A 20,775-nucleotide genomic window follows, 5' to 3' on the forward strand; every position below is an offset into this window, starting at 1 on the left:
GGATCCATGCTTCAGGGGGAAGAATATCAGGATTCATGATGGTTCTGCATGCTCCAGTATCAATAAAGGCAATAACAGGAATTGGCTTTTCATATCTTCCTGGAAGGATATGAATTTTGACATTTGGCTTAAGAGTGACTTTGTTGTGTTCTGGCTGAGAAGCCACGGAACCAAGGAAAGGAGACGGATGCACAGGCTGTTCAAGGGAATATAAATACCCTTGAGGACTATCATCTTCTTGAGAAAAGGATTCAGAATCAGTTTCCTCATCTTCAGAGTAAGGAAGAATATATTGTGTCTCTTCATCCTGAGCATCTTGTTCTTCGATCACGGATTCTACATCTTCATCTTCATTGATCATGAGAACAGTCTGCAAATGTTCTAGCATTTTGACATCCTTTTTTGTCTTGTTAGGACAATTTTTTGCAAAATGCCCCTTTTTCTTGCATATGTAGCACCTGTCAGATTTCTTTGAGTAAGGTCTGCGCCTCCTGAAGTATCTCAGGAAAGGCTTTCTGGATCTTCTCCTGGAGTAAGAACCCTTTGGATATCTGAATCGACGATAGTGAGATTTTCTCTTGGTAGAACAAGAGCAATCTTTATCATCCTTGCACTTTATTTTCAGATGTTGTTTCTTGCATGCATGCCTGAGCTTTGACTGTCCTTTCAGCATTCCTTTGAAGAACTTCTGTTGTTCACAGAGCTTATCCACAGTTGCTAATGCCAACTGATATATTTCTCCAATGGAAATGTCAGCCATGTTTCTATGGAGTGCATTGATAGCTCTATGAAGTTCTGGTTGTAATTCATCTGGAAGAGAGGCAATAAAAGTATGCCTGAGATTGACATCATTGGCTCCTCCAAGCATGTAGTATTTTTCAGACATTCTCTGGAAATGTTTCTGCAAGTCTCTTTTGTCTAAAGAGCAGCATTTCATCTCAAAGTATTCTTGGCGATGCCTTTTGTTAATGATCTGGAAGTCACCAATGAATTCCTTATGAATGAGTCCTAGGAGAGTTCCTGCATTATCAACTCTGGCTGCTGCTATCTTCTGGTAATCGCTGAGACTTTGATACCATTCTCTTAATGTTCCTGTTAGTCTTGAGAGAAATTCTGTAAGAACTTCCTCAAGAGTTGCATCATGCCTGGCAAGCTGCAGGTCAATCCATGCTCCGAACTCATGGAGTCTGTCTCTCCATTTTTCTGGAGGGAGATCATCAAAAGTGAACCATGGACCTGTAGTAGGTTTATAGTCTGTTCTTCTTGGCTCAGGTGTTTGAGGAACAGATGGGTCTTCATCAATAGGATCTTCAACTGTGGGATCTGGCTGGACCATTGCTACTTTAGAGATATCAGCATGATATATCTCCGGATCAGAGTTAGAACTGTACTCAATAGAGGAATCAGATTCAGGTTCAGAGGTTCCATCTGTTGATGACTGATCTTTATCCACAGTTTGGAAAGTGGCTATGGTTTTGTTTGGATCTGCAACTTCTTTTCTTTTTTCTCTGTCTGGAGGAGGAGTTTGTTTTGGTGGAGATGATGGTGGAGTTCTTATCACAACTCCTTGAGAGGACGGTGTTGGTTCAATAGGTTTAGTATATGAGGATGATGGGTAGAAAAGTCTTTCAGATGAAGGGAAATGAGGTGGTCGTACTGGAGGTTTGGGAGGAGGGTTTGGTTGGATGGGTGAAAGAGTTGGTTGTCGGGGTTTTCTCAATTGTCTTAAAATAGGATAAGACATTTTGAAAACCTTGCTGTAATCAGATTCTCTGGGATAAGAAGGAGGTGATGCTGGATATGTGGGGAGTTGAAAACTAGAGGGGTAAGATGGATAAGGGTCATAGATGGTTTGTGAATGATCTTTAGCTATATCTGACTCGATTCTTTGTAAATCCTTTCGGATTTGTGACAGTTCTTGCTCTTTCCTGGTAAACTCTGGTCCAATGTATCCCTTTTCGATAAATTCTTCAGATCTGCATCCAGTTGATAAGCCTGAGAAGTTAGAGTCATATAAAGCTGTTTGACTTGATCAGAGACTTGGTCAAGCCTGCTCGTCAGAGTATCAGTTCTGAGAGTCAGCAAGTCAAGCTTTGAATCAATCTTTGTCAGAGTTCTATTCTGGCCGATCGCATTCTGGGTCTGCCAGTTAAGAACTTCTTCTGCTGCTGAGACTGGTCTAGCTTCACCAGTAGGAGAGATTTCTGTTGGAACAGAGAAAGGTCTTGCTGTAACCTTTGTTTCTCTGTTGGTTCTTCTTTCAAGAGGAGGAAAATCCTGCTCATACGGATCCATCATTGCTATACACGGGATGGATTGTTGGATGACAGGAATCACTGGATCTGGCTTCTGTTTAGGGAGGAGATTTTCGTGACCTGTTTCTTTAAGCAGATCATATTTACTTTTCACATGTTTATTATTTTTAATTACTTTTCACATGTTTATTATTTTTAATTAATCTTTATTATTTTTTAAATTACAACAACTGCTCACCCTCAGTCCTTACGCCGCTTCCACGGGAAGAAAACAGCATCTTTCCGAGGGCAATGGAGGCATATCACCTACACAAACCATCGTTTCAGTTTCGTTTACTTTGGCCATAGGCAATTCGCAAGAGATGCTTACTTTCCATAACACAGATACAAAATGAAAATTTTGATTCAAAATATAAAAAAATTCACATAGTAATTAATGATAGTTTTTTGAATGAAGAATAAGAGAGAATTTAAATACAGGATATATTAAAAAAAAATCTTCCAATCATATTTTTGATAAAGTTAAAATAGGTAACTGATATATCACTTTTAATTTCCAAACACATGTTTAACTAATGTTTTGTAAGAAGGTTTAACCAACGCCTAGAAAGTAGTGAGAATATATGCATGCTATCTCAAGTATTGAATGTAAAACTAATTAACTAATTTGAATAGATTAAAAAGTTAGTTATTTATAATAAATAAATATTATCTTTCTTAAAATATCTTTCTAATCAAGTAGATCTGTTAGAACTACTATTATATATAGGAATGTCTTAAAATAAATAAATAAATATGAAACAAAGTGGATTAGAGTTTTATATTTAGAATCATCTTTATGTTTTTAATGAAAAATATAAAACAGGTGAAGATAAAGAAAATAGAGATCACATAAAAAAAGGATAATAGAGAACCACGACCCATCTGCTAAATTGGAATTATGTCAGGATATTTAATATAAGATTTAAATAATTAATTTTTAAAATATTAAAAAAATTAGTTAAATTAATTATTTCTAATAAATAAATTTCATATTTTTTAAAATATCTTATCAATCATATGTGCAATCGTTATAGAAATTACAAATGGGTAAAATAAATAAATATTAAAAATAGAATAAGTTAAGATTTTATATATAAGACTAAATTAAATTTTTAATTAACCTTTATATTAACCAGTAGTAGTAAGCGCTAACATCTCTTGGGATTAAAAAAACTGCTAACAATTAAAATTAAACATTGCACCAGTTTCAATTAATACAGTGCCAACACCATCAGTGCTGATAAGGTAATAAATAGAAAGAAATTTTTTTAACCAATAATACAGTTGATAAAAAATAAACTTATAACCTATAAAGTTAGGAATTTAAATGCTTCGACCCCGGTAAATTCCAAAAGAAAGAGATTTTTTTTATTAAAAAAAAAACAAAACAATAAACAAACTCACATAAGTGTTACAAGCATAATAAAAAATAGATAAAAGTACAACCACCGTTTTCAGTTTCGGTTGCTCACGCCCAAGCAATTTACAAAATGCGGAATACCTGGGAGTTCGCATAACTTGTATATTACTGTACTGCCCTCATGCTTACTTTCTCCTTGACCCATATGATATGCTGGCCCCCGTTGAAGATACTCATTCAGAAAACTGGGGGCATTTTCGTGAACGAAGAGTCACGCGCTACACTGTAACACTGTCATCCCGAGGAGTGGGTTTTTCCCCCTGGGCCCTCCCCATGCCATGCCATCACCATGGGCTTCTCTTTCCAATGCGCTCGCATCACGAGGGGTGCTCTCTTCTGATCCTTCGCATTATGCGATGGCATTTTCGGTATTTAATTTCCCCAACGTTAACGATCCCATAACGTGGCCTAGCAACCCTGCATCCCCACACCAGTTTTTCTTACTGCTTGCCACGTAGGTTCACAGGTGGCAGTTTCGTCCCTGTCATCCCATTTCCCCTTCCCTTGCTCGCCTTTAAAATGTCGCCTCTGCCTTCTAATCTGCTCCTTATCCTCCCTCTGGAAGAAGCCATCGCCATAAACAGCGCAAAATCTAGGCTCTTATTCTGGCTTCCCTTCTCGCCGGAAATTTCGACTGATGCGACGGCTGGAATGGAGGCCCCGGCGATTGCTGATGCTTTGGATTTCCCGAGGATCCACCTAATTTTATCGTGCCGGCGCTTATTTCGGAACTTTAGCCGTAACTGAGAGAAAGCTTAAGCAAAAGCGACTGTACTTGCTTAGCAGAGTTTTCAAGTCATTCCATGCTTTTTGTCGTAAACCTGAGGATCATTATGGCAGTATAACTATATCAGTAGCAGAAAATCAGAGACACTTGCTTTTGATTATTTCTTCCTTTCTCTCTTCCATAATTTTTTGGTTCTCGGTTAACTACTTGATATTTTGTCATCGAATGGGAAATTAGAGGCGGAGACGCGAGAAGGTTTTTTCTTTCAATTACCGATTCAAACGTAAGCCCGGGCTTCGGATATGGTAAAGGCGAATTGAGGAGCCCTGATCTGGAGTCATGCCCTTCCATACTAAAGTTCAGCCAATCGATTCTAGCATCCCTGCGGAGGGACCTGGGCTTGATCAAGTCAAGCCGGTTGTGAAGTCACGCCTTAAACGACTTTTTGAGCGCCAGTTCCCGGGCGTTCTGAAGAATTCGGCGGCTGATAAAATTGCCGGAGATGAGCCGCATTTTGGCAAAGACGGATTCAATGCCTCCAGTGATTTCGAACCGAATTCCTTGTGCCTTGCGAAAATGGTGCAGAATTTTATCGAGGATAATCAGGAGAAGCACTCCACTTCCGTCAGGTGTGTACGTAACCGCTGCAACTGCTTCAACGGAAACTGTGAAGATTGCCCTGACGACGACGGGGACGCGTTCGGTGACTCTAAGTATTCTTCCAATGGCGAAGCGTCTGGTGTCCTTAAGGTTTGAGCGTTTTAATCAGATTTAGTTATTTCCTGTCTTTGAAATAAACGAGCTATTTGGTGGTTTTTGCAGTTGAATAGCGTTTTTCTAACACTTTATCTTACACTGCTCAGGGTTTGGTGGCCTGTGCAAGTGTTTGCGAAAGGAATTTGTTGGCAGACACTGCGAAGATCGTTGAGAAGAATAAGATCTGCAAGCGGAGAGATGGCCTCTGCCGAAAGATTGTTACTGACGAGTTGTTGGCCCTGGGATACGACGCCTCGATATGCAAATCTCGATGGGAAAAGTCACCCCTTCATCTCGCAGGTAATCTCTCTTTTTATTCTATTTTACATCGGAAAAATGTCGCTGAGCTCTGTTTGGTTTCTGTTAATATATACATGAGCAAACAAAGGGTGCTAAACAACCTGGAAAAACGGATCCAAAAAAAAGATTACTCGGCCTGGCTAGGAACAGAATCTTTCTCTCAGAACATCGTTGTTTCAACTTTTCAGTATGTGTATGCATGCCAGGGATTTCGTTCAAACTAAGATAAAGATTCATGCATGCGTCTGATTGATATATATGTGTGTGTGTTGGTTACAGTCTGATTGATATTTTTAATGTGGACAATCTTTTACAGGGGAATATGAGTACATAGATGTGATCATCGAAAACGAACGAGTGATAATAGACATCGACTTCAGATCAGAATTCGAAATTGCTCGATCAACCAAGTCTTATAAGGCGATTCTCCAAACCCTTCCGTACATATTCGTCGGCAAGTCGGATCGGTTGCAGAGCATTATAGCTATTGTATCGGACGCAGCGAAGCAGAGTTTGAAGAAGACAGGCATGCACATTCCGCCGTGGAGGAAGGCCGAATACGTGAAAGCAAAGTGGCTCTCCCCTCACACTCGAGTTACTCCGCCGGTGCTTTGCTTGCAGGAAATCGGGGAGACGCGGGAGAAACAGGAGGCTTTGATGGGAAATTCTGCCGGTGGGAAGTCGGATGGATCGGCGTTGGTTTTTTCTAAGGGTTCTTCCGGGCAGGATGAGAAGGGGAAGGAGGTGATGGAATGGAAGCCACCTGATGTGATACACCTCAAGCCCAAGATTTCTGGGTTCAAGGTCGTGACTGGATTATCAGCTGTCTTGGATGAACGCCCATAAAATTTTGTCCTTTCTTACTAATCAGGAGTTATACAATCTTGTAACTGGAGGCTGTAGCAGCTTCTATTAACTATGTTCGCCTGTGTTTTCACTTTCCCTTTTTTTCCCCGGGAAGCCACAGTCCTGAGTCTCCCTTCTATTTTTAATGCAAGGGATGGAATTATCACTGATATAATAGATATGAATGAATAAAGTTGGTTATCGAAATGAGAATTTGATATTTAGCGTTTGATACTGAGCTGCACTTGCTCTTTTGGTGAACCTTCCCGATGTCTAATTGGTCTTTCTAAATTTAAATTATCTTGTTTCTCATATTGTAACAAAATACAAAGCTCCATGGAAGCGACATTAATTTACTTGAAAAGTTTTTAAAGTATTCTTTTTCAAATAAACTTTTTTCTGCAAGAGAATGAGAAGTCGTGCTGCTGGCGGAAACTTGCGTCCCCCTTCTCCAGTTTCAACATATTGCTACGCGCCTGCGCAATGCAAATGGAGTGGAAATGAACCCGTTTGCTAACATGGAAGACGAGCAACAGATGCTTGAAAGCGACCTACCCACTAACTCCAAAGACAGAGCTGCGCTCAAGACAATCGAGAATCATTCCGTTCACTTTACTCTGACTAGAGTAGAGTGAAGAAAATTTGAGAGAGAGAATATTAATAAATTTTTTAATAACAAATAGTAATTTTTCTTTCTTTCTTTTTAAATTTTTTTTCTTTGTAGTATTCTCTTTATTTTCCATTTTTCCTCATTTATTTTTCAAAACTGAATGAATGTACCATATTAATTTTCAAAAATTTTAAAGACAGTTAATATAAAACATAAAATGAATATTGTAATCACATTGGCCTCTCAAACTCCATATAATTTAATTTATATACTTTATTTGAACCGTATTTTTAAAATCCTTAGTCGTCTTTTTTTTTTAATTCACCTTGGTCATCTTTTCATTGCACTTGCAACCCAAGGAAAACAAGGCGGGTCAACAAAATGCGAAGGGCAGAGAGCCGTTTGGTGTTTGCGGATCATGCAACGGTGCTTTTGTCGTGTGCTAGGCTGCTGGCCTCGTACCAGCCCCAGTCGCCACATAGAGCCTCGGAAACTGTGCATTGCTTTTCCGTTTCCTCCAGTTTGGCAGGGATCGGTTACATGACGTAAGAAGAATTTTATCTGATGTATATGAAATGTGTTTCTAAATATTTTAAAATATTATTTTAGATTAAATATTAACTACAGTTAACTACAGTTTGGGAGACCTCATACTAACTGAGATAGATATACGAGAGAACTTTTATCTCAATTTATATAAAACAAGTTTACAAGTATTTTTGGATTAAATGTTCACCACAGTTAACCACAGTGCATCAGTATACCAGTATTTTTTTTTTAAAACCTAACATCAGTATACTATTGCATCGAAGCATCCCACCCCGCAGACCCAAACAAAGGAGAGGAAGCATCATCCTCCTTGCACCACGGGCACGCGAGACATTTTATGATTTTGGGTACTTTTTTTTTAAAAAAATTGTTGTAACTACTTCATGCCACTTGACTTTTTTTCCATCGGCATCAATATACTCCGGAATACAAAATACCAGATTAATATAATTTATAATTAATTAGAAGAATTCAGAGCGATGCCTTAGCTGATCTGGTTCTCACCTGGCGCTATCCATCAGTAGCTACCCGTGTGACCGTTAACAACGTTAAAGGACGGTTGTCACTGTAAGAGAATCGAAAGTAGAAAAGGAAAGTTTGTTGGGGCGTGACTTCAGCTTCAATAGCGTAGGAAAGATGCAGTTATTTTACCTCTCGGAATCAACGTCTCACCTACTTACCCCATAATATCTAACCCAACTCACCGTTCTTTTTAGTTAGTTTTCAACCTCCGCGTCGTCTTGCCTTGCCAATGCTGCCGCTTCTTTTGCAAATTTAAACGATTCATTATCGTCTTCAAAGTGTTTTTCTCCAGCCCCATGCAAATTCAAATTCAACCATTTGAAATGATCGAGTTTCCTTCATTTAGTTTGGAAAAATGGCAAACGGGAACCAAATGGCACTATTATTCCTTTTACGCTGATTCATACTTGCCGCTGTGTACGAAAACTTTCACGGAACATAGCTAAACATGGATCTTGGTAAAGGAAAATAGCTGTCTAAACAATCTTTAATTTATTATCGTCACATGTTTCACGAAACTGAAGGCTAAAGTTATTATATACAGAAAAAAGAAAGTTGCGGGGGAAGGATTTGTGGCTAGATTTGGCGTCACATAGTATTTCGAAATGGTGTCGGAAAGGTTGTCAGATTTTCTTTATCTCTCAGCCAGAAGAAGTCCAAGGTCCGTAATTAATTCGAAGTTGCAGCTTGTTGAAAGCAAGGCGAGGCAGGCACGTATCTTCGCCTTTTCGGAAAGGCCAGGGCGCTACCCATAAGCAGCTTCTGCCCGAGTCAATAATCTTGTCTTTTAAGCTCTGGACTTTAGTACAATCCATCTCCCTTCGTCACCTGCTTACTCACCACATCTCTTCTGATTAATGCTAGCGAGTTCTTCCTTTTCTTGTCCTCTTCCCAGAAAGGACCAAAAACAATTGTATTGCCCACATGCATGGGCATACCCAAAATTTCAAAAACTCCTGTCCGGATCTCTAGAACCCACAAAGAACCAATTACTTGTCAATGTCACGGATAATCATGTGTGGAAAGAACGTTAAGATAAGGTCATGCATACATATATATGGTGAGCAGGGAAGCACAGTGTAGCTAAACAAATAGATGACTGCATCATGATTATATCTGAACTGTCCTGTACTGAGGCAAGGCATACAACTCTTTATACCGTTCGCATTGTGGACCACAGAAATAGGGAGGGACCATTCTCGATCGTTGCGGTCAAAAAGCAAAATAAGGAAGAAGAGAGAAAGAGGAAATGAAATAAAGGGAAGGATTCCATCTGGTGTGAGAGTCGAGGGTTTTTTTTTTTACCATTTTGAAATGCTAAATGCGAAGAGTGTGCGTGGGGATTCAAATTTTGCAATTACGAGTTTTGTATGCTGTGTCGGTGCAAAAGAAGCCGACGATGTGTCGAGTGGTTCAGATTCGAATGCTGTAAATACACACTTGGACACCATTCATCCACCCATTCACGTTTGAGTGCCTTTCCTTCCCTTTATTTAATTTCTGTCTATGTCCCTCTTCCTTCTTTACCTCATTCGCCTTTCCCTATGTCGCAGCACCATTCTATTCCTCTTTCCTCCCCCTTGAACCCGCACGAGCTTAAAATTTCAATATTATTTTTCACTGCTTTGCATAAGTTCCCACAACAATACAGTATTAAGGACCGGAGGTAACATTATACTAATTTTCCTAACGAAAGTGTCATCATGATTTTTAAAGAAATGAACTTAGTTGTGGAAAATTTTAATTAATTTATTTTTTCGGGGACATTATTGGGGTGCATGTCTTGTTTTACCTTCTCCCTCGGAAACGGGGCGTTAAAGGACTCCGGGTTCGGTTTGACGTAAAGACGGGCCTTCCGTTTGAAGAAGCGGTCTATTTAAACGGAGAATGGGCTGTTCGTTTGTGGCTCTTCGTGGGCCGTCTGTTCGTATCCAAGTCTGGAGAAGGATATGGAGTGTGTGTTTTTGTTTATTTTATTCTTCAAGTAAGGGGTTAGTAGAAAGATGAGGCCCAGTAACATGCACGTGCTCGTGGGCCTTAAGTTGAGTGTTTGTTGCTCTTTGATTTTTGCTTTTTGACAACTGGAGTCCTGTGTTTATGGGCTTCAAATTTTTGCCCTAAAAAATAACTGTATTCGGTCCGAAATAGACGAAATGAATAATAATTAATCATTGGGTCTATATGCCCACAATTGTCTCAGAATTTGTTAAATGTTAAATTAGAGGAACAACATTATCAAAATTGAGATTGAAATAATATTAATTCTAGAAACTGCAAACTCATAGTAATGTCAATCATATGTTATCAGTCAATCAAACGATAATAAATTCTAACAGAAAAGCTTATCGAATAGCTAAAACACCATGAAATCCAGGACACGGGGATTCCTTTCCCAGTGGACCTGATTATACGTATTTTGTTTTTGCTATTTTGGTCGCCTCGACCGATCGAATTGGTATATCGATGTCCAATCCCACAAGTTTGCGTCCAAGTCAACAAGTCAAGATTGCAGAACATTGGCGTGGTGATGGTGCCATCCCGGGGCATTAAATTCTGATGGAAAAACGGGCCATTTTTCGTGATGCAGCTTATATTTTGAGTTGTTTAATTAAATACTGGACTTTTTCTTTTTAGAAACTCCGAGAGCATCATCATTAATTAAATATTTTTATTTAATAAAACGAATTAAAAATGTAAAATTAATAATCAAGCACAACACATATGGTAATTAAAGTTGTGTCGAATAACAAGTTAATTCAAAATCTTCAAATAATAATTTAATTCGTTTGCAATTATTATGAATCTAATATTTTATTATTTGGAATGATCATCCATAATTTGCTGAAAACCGGACAGGCCCGTTTTCAATCTCGTTTCCCTTGAACCAGAATTGAGATCCATTCCCCTGTTGGCTATTCTACTCTGTTCAGTTTCGCAAGAGAAGCTACCCAGGAAAACTAGCCGTGTCAAGGCCTCTCGGACCATTTGGCTTTCCGAACAAATGTTCAACACCTGAAGCAGTCAGAAAATCCTCCCCGCCTCATAGCCAGACTCAATTCCACGTATTTCAGTTTCTCCCTCTCCTTCATTCCATGTGGGTGCATGATTCTTAACGTACACCCCTCTCGAGGATTTCCTTCAGATCGCATTTATCTTACGGTTGCTTTCAGCACTCGCTACATTAATCTCCCTATGATTGCTTCGCCTCTGCACTTCCATTCCTTTTGCCTTCTTAGTTCTTCGGCGTTTGGCAGATAGCGGGTCTTAGCATTTCTGCCATGGACACTCCTGCTAGGTTCCTGGTTGTTTTGTTGCTTCTCTGCCTCTTCGCTTCCTGGTCTTTCTCGATTGAGAATTTTCATCAAGCGTAAGTGATTGACCTCTGTTTTCTTTTATAAAGTTTGCTTAATTCCGAGATCTGGTCGCCAGTGACTATTAAAGTTCACAAGATTTGATATTGGTTCTCGTACTTGAAAAAAGTTAAAAATTTTAAAATGCTAGATTCTGGTTTGTCGTTTTCGTTTTCCTTATTGGGGTGATGGGAAGTGAACTGTTATTCTATGAGATACAAAAAACAAAATGGTCTTAAACGTTTTGGCTTTACTTCCTAGGAGGTGAAAGGTTGAATTTATGTGAATAACATAGAAGAAACGATGATAAAAATGTTCTAAGCCGTGTTATGACAATACCTTTGGCAAAGTCAATCTTTACCTTCGGAAAAAGGGAAGTCATGCCTACTCCAGAAGCATTATTGCGGTTTCCTTGATGCCAACCAGAGGGGGAAGTTGGTCAATAGTTTGAATATTTCTGTTGTTTTGCTTTAGTGATTGTATTCTTCAAAAGTAACACTATAAACACAATCCACTTGGGCCTAATTTTGACCTGATGGTGTCAGTGATGGTTGCCAAAGTCTGGAGGTAGCTTGTAATTTATACAACTGCAGATGAGTGTAACCCTTGCTTCCCGAGGACATTATTATAATGGTTGAGTGATACATGAACTTGGATACCCCATTTTCAAGTCCCATTATGGTGGATTGGTTTATAATAATTGAATTGTTTTAATCAACTTCACCGATCAAACTTTTTTAACTTCCCGTGAATGTCACATTGCTGGCTTACATCTTACTCCTGAGTTTCTTGCCACTAAATTCCTGTTAGATTCAGTGTAACTGGCTTCTTTTCCCTTTTCATGCTCTGCTTTAAGCGTCCCTTATTTCTGATTTCCCCTTTCCTGTGCCCAGCTTTCCTATAGTGGAACCTGATCCTGGTCATACAAAACTTCGTCTTTCAAGAGAAGGGTTGGAAGTTATTGAGAGAATAACAAACCCAATCGCAGCTGTGGGTGTAAGTTTGAATGCTACTTTAACATTGGGTTTCATTTTTTTCTCTTTTACTAGAACATCTGTATATTATAAGAGTTTGGAGATAAGTGTTTCTGTATTGGTTCATCGTAGTTTTTACTATTTGAAGTTAAGCATCAGAGTGAGTGCGTGTGTATTTTTGCCCCTTATTCTATTTTCATGCTCGGGGAATCTTTGTGTATCAGGTGATTGGGCCATATCGCTCTGGAAAATCTTTTCTTCTCAATCAACTTCTCTCTCTTTCTTGTTATGAAGGTCCATCTTTTATAGCTGCTTGTAGTTTACCTTCAATTTTAGCATTTTGTGGATTTTTTTTTCTTTGGAAGATTTGATGGCTTTCTGTATTTTGATTTAAGTGGTATGTTGGTAGGATTTGGTGTTGGACACATGCGTGACACCAAGACAAAAGGTGGGTGGAAATTGACCTATTCCTCATAATAATGCCTTAATAGATTTAGATATTAATTGTAATATATCTTTTTTCCTCTTTTGGCTTCTATCATACAGGAATTTGGGTTTGGGGAACCCCTATAGAATTGGATATTGACGGGGTAAGGACTTCTGTCTTTTACCTTGATACAGAAGGATTCGAAAGCATTGGGAAGTCAAACGTATATGATGATAGGTATTTGCAGACAGGCCATGTAGTTCTTTGTATGCGTTAATAGTCATTACTATTTTTAAGTTGATCTTTTCTCTTGCAGGATATTTGCTCTAGCAACTGTCTTAAGTTCTGTGCTTATCTATAATCTGCCTGAGACAGTAAGTTCCACTTGCCAGCCTCTCTTTTAGTGAAAATTTATGTTCAGTACTCTTGTTTATCTTGTTTGATGGACATATGAACAACTCTTTTGTACTCTGAGAATTAACAAGTTAGAAAAAGCTTGTAGAGCATAAACTTGTTGGGCTCTAAGCCTCTAAGTGCCTTTTTTAGGTATTATCTGATGTAGGACTGGTGGCCCATATTTTTATCAGAAGTCTTAATCAAACAGGAATTCAGCCCACATATTATTGTTTCATGAGGAGTCAGGCAGTTCATGTTATTTTTAATTATTAGGGAACTAGTTACTTGATTTATTTTGTTTGGAAAAATTTAATTAATGATGTTTCGATTTCTGTCAGCTGTATTATCCTTTCTTGCTCTTTCAACAAAAAGTTAGCCTCGTTCTTTCCCAGACTTGAAGGGCCCTTAATTTTTGTGTTTATTTTGCTTCTTTAGACTTTTCCATGGAATTTACTATGTCATTCTGCCTTTTTGTTGTTGTGTTTTTGACTAACTTGCAGCATTACAAATTGTATAATGGAATGGTCATGTTCTGTATATCATTTAGTTTTAGTTATGGTTTAAAAGAAGCGAGACATCATATTTGCTGCATGAACTGACAGCATAGGTATGTATTGGAAGGTGTGGAGTGTGGAGAAGGGATTTGGGGATCTGGTCTAAAAATCGATTGAAATATGCTTTGCTGTAAGAGAATAGAGTTACTTTATCTCTAATCCTCATATGATAACTTATTTTCAATGAGCAAAAATTCTTGATTGATGGGGTGTTGGTGTCTAAGCGGAATCTGCAAGGATTTACAGGAACCTCAGTCCGACAAATAATGATGCTCTGTTGTGGAGGAAAGACCTCTCCTATGTTGTATCTGAAAATTGCTAAAAAACTGAGACAATTGTGGGAATACCTTTTGTCTTTGAACTAGCGAGCACAAATCTTTTCTCTTACAGGAAACTTAAGTGCATGGGTGAATTTCCTGGTTTGGGGTCTTAACTTTCAATTGCTCGGTGGATGCTATAGGATCTTCTAGCTGATAATAAGCAGATATCTTATTTTAAATCATTTTTCAGATACGTGAAGCTGACATCTCTCGATTGTCTTTTGCGGTTGAGCTTGCTGAAGAATTTTATGGGAGGTTTGCTTCTCGTGAAACTTGTGTGTTTGTTGGTTTCATAGTTTATTATTATTATTACTTTTTTAAATAGTTTTCCTCATCCCTTTGTATTATTGCATTTACTAACTTGTTTGTTTGATTTGTAACCTTTTCATGTTCAAATGCGCAATGTTTATGGGTTGAACAGAGTGAAGGTATAGCATGACCTCAATACTTTTATTTTGATTTATTCTTCCGCCAATAAAATTTGTAATGAATTTTTTTTGCTTGTTGATGTAATCTTTGATTGACTGGAAATTTTATAGGGCCAAGATGTTGCATTTGAACCTGCCAAGCTCTTGTGGCTTATTCAACGTGATTTTCTACGTAAGTCGACAAGTTCTGTCTTGTGATCATATACTAGCAAGTTTTGTGCCATTGTTTTTGTCCCCTTTTTTCTTTCTTTCTTTGAATCTTCTATCTGAAAATCCTTGTAAAATCGTATTGATCACTGACAACAAATATGGGAGGTTGGTATATTGAGGTACTGCATCTCTGGCAGTTACCACTGCTCATCACGGGCACTTGATTTGATACTGATATTTGTCAAATTATCTGCAGAAGGTAAATCGGTGCAGGAATTAGTGAATGAAGCTCTTAGACGAGTTCCCAATACTGATGGTTAGTGCACAGCTAGAACCAAACTGAATTATGTTTATGATCTGATTTTCCATATTAAAAAAATGGTCTAATGGTAGTCCCTTCTATTCTTAAATTGCAGGGGACAAAAATATTGATATGGTATTGCCACTTGGGAAACCTAATTTCTGATATAATTCAGTCTTACAAGTCTTAAAGTGAATGTTAACAATAGAGGTTCACTTCATCAGGTTAACCAAATCCGGGATTCATTGGCTATCATGGGAGACAACAGTACTGCCTTTAGCTTACCACAGGTATGTGCCAGCCCTTCTTTTACTAACCTCTTTCATTATTTACCCTGTTCAACCCCATTTCAAGTTCTTTTAGTGTAACATATGGAGTTTTTGATGTAAGCATATTTGTTTTGTATTTGAGTTGAAATGTGATAGGAACCGAGAGCAGAAACAGTGATATACAGCTAATAAAACAGTAAAATGGTCCCTAACCGTGGAATAATGCTCAAATATGATTAATCGATAACAATCTTCGTACTCAGTGTGAGATAGGAAGTTACAAAATAGTTCACACACTCACAGCTCATACATTGGACCTGACATTCGAGAGGTCAGCTCTCTCCTCACTATTCTCTCATGCAAAAATGTCCCCCCCCTCAGGCTATAACGGCTAATATATTCAAAGTAAACCGCACATTCTCCCAAAATACAATAACCTAGTACACAGACCTAAAAGACATTAGAGTATGCTACTTTCTCCAAAAAGGTAGGAAATAGAAGTCAACTCCCTGGTTGCTTAGAAGGGACTGTTGCCTTTTGCTTGCTTCTGCCTCTGTCGCCTCTTATAGTTATTTTTAAATAGGTCGGTCCTATCAAAATGAAAGGGGTCGGTCTTGTTGGCTTCTCCATCAGAGTGCGCATTTTTCCCTCCAAGCCAACCCATAGTCCAGACTCCTACATATGCCAAACATATTGGACTGAAGTTCTCATAAGTTATCTGTCCTTGGCTTGTTAAATTGTTTTCTTCTATTTCTGTGCAAATTTAACTCTTATGGCACTTGCTATGGTGTCTAGGCTAGTTTTGTCACTACACAAGACATGACGTCCAAGACATGAAAAATGGAAAATTACGATTGATCAATCTCTCTGTTTTCTCACGCTTGTTGGTCTATGGATAATGAACAACACGCTTTCCTTTTCCTTTGTCTCACACTTGTTGGGAAAGACCACGGCCTTTCATCTTTTTTTTTTTTTTAATTTTTGGTTATTGTGAAGAATGTGATCTTAGCGTTGAAAGTAATTTCCTGACGCATGAATTCAAGTGTTATTTCAAGTAGCACCTATCTAAGCTTTCTTTTCATCTAGTTCCACCTCCCTGTGCACTTACTTATATGTTGGATGTCAAAACAGCCACATCTTCAGCGAACAAAACTTTGTGACTTGAAGGATGGTGAACTTGATCCAACATATGTTAAGAAAAGGGAGCAACTGAAAGAGCTTGTTGCTAGCATCATTCGCCCCAAGATTGTACAGGGAAAATCACTGAATGGGAAGCAGTTCGTTTCCTTTCTGGAGCAGGTATGGGGATTTAAATATTTAGTTATTTTTATATAGAGTAAAGCTATGAGTTGTGACAATAATGTGCTCCTTAGAGTAAGAACTTGAAGCTTCATTCTGTACATCTTCATTAAACCTTGATTTTTATTTTCACATTTCAATTTTTTAGATTCTCGAAGCCTTGAACAAAGGAGAGATTCCTTCAACAGGTTCCCTTGTGGAGGTTTTCAACAAGGGTATTCTTGAGAGGTGTCTAAAGCTATACAGTGAAAGGATGGCAAAATTGCATTTTCCACTTCCAGAGGAATCATTGCAGGAGGCTCATGAAAAGTCTAGAGGGGAAGCAATGCGGGCCTTTGATGAGCAACATTTTGGACGTCACCATGCTAAGAAATCAGTTGAGCAACTGGATGAAGAAATTCAGAAGGTACTGTTCACAGTTTTGTAGTGGATTGAAATATCGTAAAAATAATCTGCTGAAGGAGAATTAGTAACTTAAGAAGCAAAAGCTAGCAGAAAGTATCTTTTATCAATTTTTGTTTTGGGTTATGGCCCCAGTGAGCTTTCCTTCTCAAATCCTTGGTCCTATAGCCCATACCACGCTTCTGAATTGGGAGCGACATTTATATCAAGATTGTGGGAAGAGAAATTAGGAACAGGAGGGCTAACCACCAGGTCTTTAGATTGAATGTGTTTAAATTGTGGAACTTGAGTTGCAGATGAAAAAAAAAGTGCTATGCAACAGTTAAAAAAGTTTGAAAGATTTAAATCCTGGAGAGTAATAATTCAAGAGGGTTTTTGTAATTTCAAAATTAAAAAGGATATTTACAATTGATACAATTAAAAGATAACATTTGCATTTTTTTTTTATAATTATAATAAATATTTTTTTTTTGGGGTTAGTTGTTTGATTTATCATTCATTCCATGTTGGATTTGTCTACGACTTTGCATGTAGCTGATTCAGCCTTGATATAGCGAGTACACTCAGCTAGAGAAAACTAACATGAGTGTTAGAGGCCTCTAGAGCTTCACAGCATCCAATTGTGTTTGTGATTAATTTATGATTTTCGTTTGGGTGAATATTTAAGCAGTAAATATCTCATTTTTCACCAAAAAAAAAAAAATAGCAGCAAATATCTTTGAACTGCAATCAGGATCATTGTATCAAGCAGCAGCATTGAAATGGTGCTCTTCGGTTCTCTGCTCTCTACTAACTGGGAATTTGAGTATGACAATTTTTTGGTTTATATCCACTTTGGTTATCATGCAGGTGTTGAACAATTTTGTTATGCAAAATGAATATCGATCTTCAAAGCTCTGCGAGGCATTGTACACCAGATGTGAGGACAAAATGGATCAGCTTCAGGTTCTCAGGCTTCCTACCATGGCAAAATTTAATGCAGGTTTCCTGCAGTGCAACCAAAGTTTTGAGCATGAGTGCATTGGGCCGTCAAAAACAAACTATGAGGAACGCATGATGAAGGTCGGTTACTATAACTTCTATTTTACTTTTTTACTCTGCTACATTTAAATTCTTGGAGCTTTAGAACGTTGAAAAGAAATAATATTTCAGTTTCTATTCATCCTAATGGAAGTGAGTGTTCTCTATGCACTGGGAAATGACCTTTTATGTGGTAACTGGTGGAATAATTCATGCCGAAATATATATATTTTTTCAAATGACTATAAAATGAACAAATATTTCAGGTCGTAATTTTTTTTCTTTTTGCCGATTTTCTACTCGTTTAAATGCTTAACACCTCTTGATTTAACAAATGAATACACAGATGTTAAAGAAATCTCGGGCTCTATTTATTAAGGAATACAACCACAGGCTTTTCAATTGGTTGGTGGCGTTCTCTCTTGTCATGGTTGTTATTGGCCGCTTTATTATCAAGTTCATTTTGATTGAAATTGGAGCATGGCTACTCTTCATATTTCTGGAGACATATACAAGGATGTTTTGGTCAGCAGAATCACTTTACTATAACCCAGTTTGGCATTTTATAGTTGCGACTTGGGAAACTCTTGTTTACAGCCCAATCTTGGATCTTGACAGGTACTTGGAACTCTTTTCTATATTCACGCATCTGATACTCCCTACATTTTTGCATCTTAGATGAGCATAATTTTTTATCCATTTTCATGGACGTTTGTGATGGAAAGTTTTTGTTGATTGTGAATTTGGAACAGATGGGCTATACCGGTTTGTGTAATGCTGTCATTACTAATTCTTTATTGGCGGTGTTATGGGAAGAGGAAATATGGATCCAGATGGCTTCTGCCTTTATACAATAGCCATAAAAATGGGTCAAACCGGTTAAGAACAGACTAATATTAGGTGGTAGCCTGCGGCGCAGATCGCGAAAAAGATGATCAGGGGGCGATTGACCACAGTGGCAGTTTCTGTAACAAAGCTCTTTCGAAATTGAATGCTTTGTGTGGCCATATAAAATCTGTTGATTTTACAAAAATGTGTATTACTTAAGTTATTTACGTTGGATTATAGAGTGAATTGGACATTACCTGCCCTGTTCTGCCGCCCCCATGACTTCACCTCGACTTGTGAACAAAGTTAAAAGGAGAGCGCGAAATAGAGTTCATTCTTTATTCTTTTATTTCCCTCATAGTTTCTGGCAATTAACTGATCGAAATAGAGGAACCTGCGTACTTACCACCATTTTATAGGATTTATTCAGTAAGTATACTCTTGATATATATATATATATATATATATATAAACGCTATTTTTCGTATATTTCAATTTTTATATTCATGCCTCTGTAGTCTGTACCTTTGTTTCGATCTAAAGTAATTTTCATGTCTCTATATTCGTATGTGAAAATTGTCCCCAATTCTCTTGGCCTTGAGAGGGGTTTGTCTGTTAAATACTACTCCTCCGGTTTTTATTATAAGACCCCATTTGACTTTTTATTTGGTCCTAATTATAAGACCCCAATCCATTTTGTCTCTTATATTTATGCATTTTTTCCAAGATAATCCTTCTATAATGATAGTTTTAGCCAATATACTTAATTAGCAAGGATATTTTAGGAATGACAACACTTATTTGTTATAAATAACCAACTTAACTTACTTCCTTAATCTCCTCAAATAAGTCAATTGGGTCTTATAATTAGGACCGGAGGAGTACCTTGGATCCTTGATAAAAATATGATTGAATTTGATCTTAAATATGATAGTTTAATTTATTTGTTTTTAAAATATATAAGTTTTATCAAACACCTCTAGTAATTGTAAAGAGTTTTTATTAAAAATAGTTTCAATACATATGATTAATACATATGATTAAAAAAATCAGTTTAAACATCAATAAAAAAATCAGTTTAAAAAAGTAAATACACATTTGTTGTAAACTTAATTAATTTTTTTTAAATTAATTATTTAATTCTTATATTAAAAATTAGACGTAGTTGGTGTTTATTTTTATTCATCAAACTTGACAGATGAATTGGGTTATTTTTTAACTTACTCGTAAAGGGATCGCATTCCCTGCTCATCATCTTGATGAGCACGGAGTGCTCAACACACAAAACATGGACGTTTCGAGTGCTGAGCAGGAGGGACCTTTTTTTTTTAATTACAAAAAATATATGTATTAGAATTATTTTTAGTTAAAGTTTATCTAATACTCTTAAATATTTTTTACACATATTCAATATTTTAAAATATTTTATCATATCCTGAAATATTTTCTCATATGTATTTAGTGTTCTAAAATATTTTCTGACAATGCATTTGAAAAAATATTTAAGAATCTAGTATTTTAAAGTATTTTGTGATCTATTTGGTACCTAAAATATTTTTTCATATATGTTCATTATTTTAAAATACTTTGTGACTAGGCTTACCTAAAAATATATTTAGGATCTAGTATTCTAAAGTCTTTTATGATTTATTTAGTATCCTGAAATATTTTTTAATATTCTAAAATATTTTATGATACAATATCAAGAAATAGAAAATTTTTTAAAACATTAAATGCCCGTGAAAAAATATTTTAAGGTAATAAATAAATTATAAAATACTTTAAGATATTGAAAACATCTAAAAAAATATTTTTGAGTACTAGATAAATGTTAACCAAAAATAATTTTAATACATACTTATTCTGATTCTTAATATAAGAGTTAGTTTAACTAATTCAAGTATATTACAAAAATTAGCTAAATTAGTCAGTTGTAATAAATAAGTGTTGTTTTCTCTAAAATGCCTCTCACTAATTATGTGTATTAACTAAAATCAACAATTGATTAAATCTTTAACACGTACAATTAT

At 36.9% G+C, this 20,775-nt stretch overlaps 2 protein-coding genes across 2 annotated transcripts; both read left to right on the forward strand.

The window, feature by feature from the left end:
• Positions 1–1,635: 1,635 nt before the first annotated feature.
• Positions 1,636–19,096, forward strand: LOC114762599 (guanylate-binding protein 4-like). Its single transcript, XM_028952107.1, has 18 exons — positions 1,636–1,647; positions 10,923–11,394; positions 12,271–12,373; positions 12,576–12,645; positions 12,761–12,799; positions 12,898–13,015; positions 13,095–13,152; positions 14,239–14,303; positions 14,470–14,476; positions 14,588–14,648; positions 14,883–14,942; positions 15,043–15,062; positions 15,152–15,217; positions 16,328–16,495; positions 16,644–16,901; positions 17,747–17,959; positions 18,264–18,535; positions 18,670–19,096. Exons 2-18 carry the CDS (start codon positions 11,306–11,308, stop codon positions 18,809–18,811), a joined length of 1,809 nt encoding a protein of 602 aa, XP_028807940.1. The 5' UTR covers positions 1,636–1,647; positions 10,923–11,305; the 3' UTR covers positions 18,812–19,096.
• Positions 4,273–6,576, forward strand: LOC114762602 (uncharacterized). Its single transcript, XM_028952111.1, has 3 exons — positions 4,273–5,194; positions 5,308–5,500; positions 5,817–6,576. The coding sequence occupies exons 1-3, from the start codon at positions 4,784–4,786 to the stop codon at positions 6,344–6,346; spliced, it is 1,134 nt and encodes a 377-aa protein (XP_028807944.1). The 5' UTR covers positions 4,273–4,783; the 3' UTR covers positions 6,347–6,576.
• Positions 19,097–20,775: the final 1,679 nt, after the last annotated feature.

The sequence above is a fragment of the Neltuma alba genome, unplaced genomic scaffold (assembly GCF_004799145.2).
Source record: "Neltuma alba isolate B1F8T4 unplaced genomic scaffold, ASM479914v2 tig00011237_pilon, whole genome shotgun sequence".
Taxonomy (NCBI): domain Eukaryota; kingdom Viridiplantae; phylum Streptophyta; class Magnoliopsida; order Fabales; family Fabaceae; genus Neltuma; species Neltuma alba.